Raw genomic sequence first — 6,000 nt, forward strand, 5'->3', positions numbered from 1 at the left:
TTTTTGTTTTAAATACAACCATAATATTAATGCTGTGACTCAAAATCGTATCTGCGGAAACCAGAATTCTAATTCGAAGAAGCGTCCTCGTTTATAGTTAAATGGAACGTGTTCCTCACAAAAGCATACGTAGGACCAACGTCTCATTACGACTAAAACAATTGGAATATAGAAATATATCAACATATATCGTCGGAACGCGTAGGTTAGGTTTGGTGCTATATAACTGTATTCAGTCGACTAATCACCGTGTTTCTCCAATTCCATTGGTTGCGAATAAAACTGTTTCTATAATAGAGCCCCCATGCTCCGTAATATTCCATCTTAAGTATTTGCTTGGCAATGAAGCATCCCACCGGACTCGCGAAAACATTAGGTACGCAAATATTTCCCTACCCTAATAAAAGATCTGGCCTATATGCAACCAGTGGCGTAGCAGTCACTTGGTTATTATTATTATTATTAATGAGGAGTTTTAAGTGGCGCGTGTCGCCGTTTCCGGCCTTGTGCCCCACGGACAAAATATGTTATCAAGGATCGAGTTTTCGTGCTCTGGGACATAGGCTTATAATAAATTTCAAACTATATAAACCTAAATTTAGGCGGCATTTTCAACGAAGGTCAGGGGCGGCAGCATATGCTCCTACGCCAATGCACCCGCGCTTCATCCGATTTATATCCGAACAGGATGAATTACCGTGTGTTTGATGCTATAACAGGTGTTGCTGGTAGTGCAATCATTCTGAGTTGACTGACCGGACATGTGACGGGGATTCTCCGCATCTGCCCGGTTGCAGTGATTGTGTAATGTGTATTGTACTGTGCAGTACATCCGTCTCAAGAACACAAATACCTAACTAGAACCACGGCTTGTTAAGCGTAATATTTTTCCCGGTATTCGCAGAACGAGTTCATCACAAGGCACGAACAGCCGTATCCTTTCTCGAAGTTTATCAAAAACATTCTCAATTAACTGTCACCAAAGATGCAGTAGGCTACCTCATGCTCCAACTGTCAACGCGAGAGATCACGCGACACATAGGCCTATAGCCTATACATTGCCTTACACTCCGTGCGAGGTCTGTATATAGCACTTTCACGGGAAATTTAATTTACTATTTAAATCTTTGATGCTCTCTTTTTTTTATAGATACTTCCATCATATCGGTGATGGTGCTGTTAGTCTGAACGCTGACAGAGCTAGACCTACCCACTATTAGTCAAACTTATAGTGGGCTATAGTTTCGACTGCTTTGTTTCAACGATATTGGAATAACGAAGTCATTTTGTAGTGCGCCGTATTATGTCGAAAATAACATTTGGAAAGCCGGTGACAGCTGGCGGCGATATGCTAGTAGGAAATGAACTAGCAGTCAAAGTGGTTGGAGCAGCGCCAGGGACATGGTCGGAGGTTCCACAGTTGGAAAGAAAGTCGGGAAAAGGTTCGTGCTTGACTGCGGCAAATATTGTTTTTGGAAAATATTATTTTGTATCGGTTTCGTTATGTGCTACACACTATAGATTAGAGCAGAGGGCTTGGACTTGGCAAATTATTGTCGCTGCATCAAAATGCAGAAGCATCCACCAGGATTACCACAAATTAGGATGGTTCTATCACAGGGGTGGGCAAACTTTTGAGTTCGCGGGCCTCATTCAACATCTGAATCCATTCGCGGGCCGCACTATATAAAATTGGGATTGTAAGCCAAAACGCAATATTGATATTTGATTATTTAGTGAGGACATTGGGATAATATGCGTATGTGCTTATTTAAAACAAGCCAAACATTGCTTTGATGATATCGTACACGCGCCAGAAACATACAGTGGCGAGATTTCATAGGCTGGCGGACCTCAATAACCAATTTGTCAAAACTATAGAGATGAAAGTCGGTTGGACCGATTCTTAGAACAGGATTGAAATTTAAATCTGTGAGCAGCGATCTGTTCATAGATTTACTAATTCCACTTTTGATTGAGTTCCAGGACACACAATGCTGACAGCATCATAACCATGTTAGCTTCAAACACCTTATACTATGTGTAGATAAAATATAAATACCCCAATTCTACGCATACAGACAACGAATCTATCTAAGACACTCTCGAATCGTTTTTATAAGCACAACACTGAAATAATTAAAAATGGAGTGGCCAATCTGAAATCCCACTCGTGATTCAAATTATGTCAATCTCGTTGCAACTATCCCGCTGTGATATTAAGTATTTACCTTAGATCAGTGGTTCTCAAATTTTTTAAGACACGCGATGGTAATAGATTTCGCGCCCCCTTATCGTCACATCACAAAACGCAACCAGGATGCTAGCAAACGTAACGGGTATAGTTTGATGGCATGGAAGGTTACGACTGTGGATGAGAGATTTTTAGATATGTAATTCAGACTAAATATAGAGCAATAACTTTGAATTGGATGTAAATCGCGCATAGCGCGAAAAAAATTATCAGTTGATCTCAGCTTCGCGTCCTTCTTCAGATGCTTTCACGCCCCCATAGGGGGCGCGGCCACCAGTTTGAGAGCCACTGCCTTAGAATTATCATGGTGAAATATACTAAGAAAAAGTTAATCATGTCCCTGCAATAATTCGATTTTTAGTACGCATTTTATCAATATTTAAAAAAAGTTTCTCTAGACTCCCGCGGCCGTAGTTTGCCCACCCCTGTTCTATCATCATCGATTTCGCTTTAGGTGCGGAAGCTAATTTCACAGAAGGTGCGAGGGCAGGGAAGGACTTCTTCCATGGGCTAACTGCTTTCAAGGTGTCTTACAAAGAAGGATCTACAAATCGGGATCGATCTCCTGCCACCCAGTCAGAACCAAATGCCCAAGTTGAAAATAGAAATCAAGTAAAATTGTAAATTTAACCATTTAAGTAAGATTAATGAATTTCAAATATACGAATGGGCTCGAATAGTATATATTATTCTACATGTATTGTTTAATGTTTAGTAATTGGCTTTCTTACGTTTCAGAATCGTGAACCGGCAGACGGAACAGAACGTTCAGAAGACCAACGACCTATCAAGTAAAATGAATAAAAGTGCTGAAGAGTTGCATGTCTTGGCAACCAATTGCGTACAGCCCGTGGTATATATAGAAAACGATATGAAGATTCCTATTGCATTAATCACTCGATAAGCCTACTGCCTATTTTAGTCCATGTCGAATGTTTTTGTGACATTATTCAGTTATGAGACTCTTTTTCGAGGCTATATATGTTGGGTAATATTATGAATTATAGTAAGACAAACTGACTGACATATTGTGAAGAAGATAGCATGATGCTGCTGAGAATCAGGTTTCTTTCGGCTTTCGCATATCATTAATATATGAGGAAGAAGGTGACACTGAGAACTGAGATAAGTTGTACTTTTGATTTTCATAGCTCTTTGCAGGAGCAATAGAGTCTCGTCCGGGAACGCATTCGCCATTCGATTTAGATGCACTGGTTAGTATTCCTGCGGAATAAGACCAAACAACCATGCACTACACGGGATGACGACGATGAAAACGAAATCACCGATGGCCCAATAATCTAGGGTTACCATATTTTGGAAATCTGAAAAGAGGACACGTTTTCAGAATATTCAGACTTGCAAAACTGGAGGAAAATCCTGAAAACTGGTCAATTTTTCCCACTTCGTGGTCGGCTGACTGAGAAAAGTCAACTTTGAGGCTCAGCTCCCGAAATACCCGTGGCTGATCTACGGTATATCAGTCGAATTTGACCGTAAATTTGACCAAAATTCTCAAAAAAGAGGACAAAATCTCAAAATAGAGGACAAAAGGGCGTCCTCGAAGGACACTTTCAAAAAAGTCAAAAAAGAGGACAAATCCTCTTAAAAATGGACGTATGGCAACCCTACCCATAATCGAAATATAGGTACGTAATAGAAGATCAAAGGACGGTCACTGCCAAAGGACTGACATATTATTGAATCACGTACAGGCCTGTTCATCAGGGCTGATCATCAAAAGCAATCTCTGCACAATCATTTTGGGTCAACTCCAACCCGTAGAAGCGACGTTATCAGTGTATAAAATTTTGAGTTTCACCAAGCTCGCAATGAAATTGCTTGGTTGCCTAAAAATGATGCAACACATATTAGGCTCAATCCCAATCAGCCGTAGCGAATTTACTGGGCTGGAAAATTTAACATTTGAAAAAAAACGTTGTAACAGTGGAGAATTATATTATTCAGCTATGCTGAAAAGTTGTTGTTCAGTATATGCGAAGTATTGCTTATCTACATGTCTTGATCTTATAATTGCTTGGAATCAAGATGTATATGAAACGAATTTGACACCAATTCTATTGAAAGAAGTAAAGAAGTAATTATTAAAAGACGAAGTACAGCATTACGATTAGCGATTTTCAGAAGAAAAAAACAATAAAACAAGTAAAAAATAGTACAAAAATACGAATATCTGCATTATTACAAAGTTTACAAATACAATTAATAACAGATTCACACCTCACCACCAATTTCTAGTTATTTATGCATAAGAAGATTTTTAAAAAATCTTGGCGCAACTTGCGGCTGTTCTCACCACACGGCATGATGATATTCCTTAGAGTAGTCATGTCTGAGGATTCTTTATACTCCCCAGGAGACGAATTCCTCTTTCACCAGCATCATTCACAACTTTTAAAGATGTCACTACACTTTCAAGGTCCTTATATTTAGGAAATTAAACCCATCTTGACGAGGGGTGTTTAAGAAATTTCATGTCATCCAAACTAAATTTCAGTTGCGTGAAAAGCATGGCGGATCGGTCCTTAAACAAAAGATGGAGTACTATTTCTTTAGAAACATCTAGAAAATCAGGTTTTTGCGGTGTAATCGATGACAGACAGACAGACAGACATTTATTGATTCGTCAAACATAAAATTTGACTGGAGGTGACGATATGATCTGTAAAGCAGGGCCGTAACAGCACTTCGTCAGCCCCCCCCCAAACGTTGGTCTTGGGCCCCACATAGGGTGATAAACCGAACTTCTGGGGGCCTTCGCCCCAGACCCCCCTCAGTCTATACGCTGTTTACCGCTACTCATCATCTACATTGAGTGTCCATATAGTGAGTCAGCTTTTCCCGCCTAAAGGCGCCAGGCGCGAGCAAATTTCTCCAATACAAGATTGAATCGGTCAATATGATCGGGAATTGCATATATATTGCTATAAATTTTTATCCTCTCTCTGCTCAATAATCTGATTTACCGTTAGAGCTGACTGAGGTGTGTTTAAAAAGGTAGGACCCCTCAATAATAATTAAACATCTTCGGGTGTATAGGTATACCCGCTGACAGGAACGAAACAGCACTTCGTCAGGCCCCCCAAAAACCTTGAGTCTTGGATTCCCATAGGGTGATAAACCGACCCCCCCCCCCCCATCACGCTGTTCGCTTTTGCCAGGAAATTGTAACTGCCCTGTTTAGTGAGCCAGCGCCAAGCGTGAAAATTTTCAATAATTCATCATGATAAAATCGGTCAATAAGATCGGGAATTGCATATATATTGTTATCAATTTCTTGTCCTCTCTGCTCACGTAATCAGATTTACCGGTAGAGCTGAGTGCGGTGTCTTGGAAACTGCAGGGCACGTAAATAATAAGTAAACATCTTCAGGTGGACGGACCCCTGCCGACCCTTTGGTATGACTTCGTTACGTGATGGTATTTCATGACCTCCTGTCTGGTATATCAAAAAATATGGAATCGTCCAAACATACTATACTAAAAGATCACACGATTTCAAATTGGTATTTCGTCACTGGCATATAATATTTCCCTCCGTGATGGTATTTGTCTTGTGAGGTTCAGATTGCCAAGACAGGAACATTCGGCGCCTGACATTTAGGCGCCTATGGACAATTTAACCTATGCGTATTTTGTATATATAACGAAGTTTTCGGTCAGCATGAGGGCAGTCCTTTTCGGTCACGTTTTCTCGCTGCCGATCATTCTGACACACTTCTTGG

The 6,000-nt window shown here is 40.4% G+C and overlaps 1 protein-coding gene across 1 annotated transcript; it reads left to right on the forward strand.

Moving 5' to 3' along the window:
- Positions 1–1,084: 1,084 nt before the first annotated feature.
- Positions 1,085–4,970, forward strand: LOC145454513 (uncharacterized). The gene is made up of 4 exons (XM_080332502.1): positions 1,085–1,442; positions 2,709–2,866; positions 2,993–3,045; positions 3,406–4,970. The coding sequence occupies exons 1-4, from the start codon at positions 1,304–1,306 to the stop codon at positions 3,422–3,424; spliced, it is 369 nt and encodes a 122-aa protein (XP_080188628.1). The 5' UTR covers positions 1,085–1,303; the 3' UTR covers positions 3,425–4,970.
- The last annotated feature ends 1,030 nt before the right edge of the window (positions 4,971–6,000 follow it).

This window comes from Botryllus schlosseri, chromosome 13 (assembly GCF_051294905.1).
Source record: "Botryllus schlosseri isolate E-star chromosome 13, Bs_hap1, whole genome shotgun sequence".
In the NCBI taxonomy this organism is placed as follows: domain Eukaryota; kingdom Metazoa; phylum Chordata; class Ascidiacea; order Stolidobranchia; family Styelidae; genus Botryllus; species Botryllus schlosseri.

Bases quoted from the DNA above. Each gene is read 5' to 3' on its own strand.
- LOC145454513 (XM_080332502.1), top strand. From the start codon at position 1,304: ATGTCGAAAATAACATTTGGAAAGCCGGTGACAGCTGGCGGCGATATG. The intron at 1,443-2,708 runs GTTCGTGCTTGA...ATTTCGCTTTAG, and splicing joins GGAAAGAAAGTCGGGAAAAG to GTGCGGAAGCTAATTTCACA. The intron at 2,867-2,992 runs GTAAAATTGTAA...CTTACGTTTCAG, and splicing joins AAGTTGAAAATAGAAATCAA to AATCGTGAACCGGCAGACGG.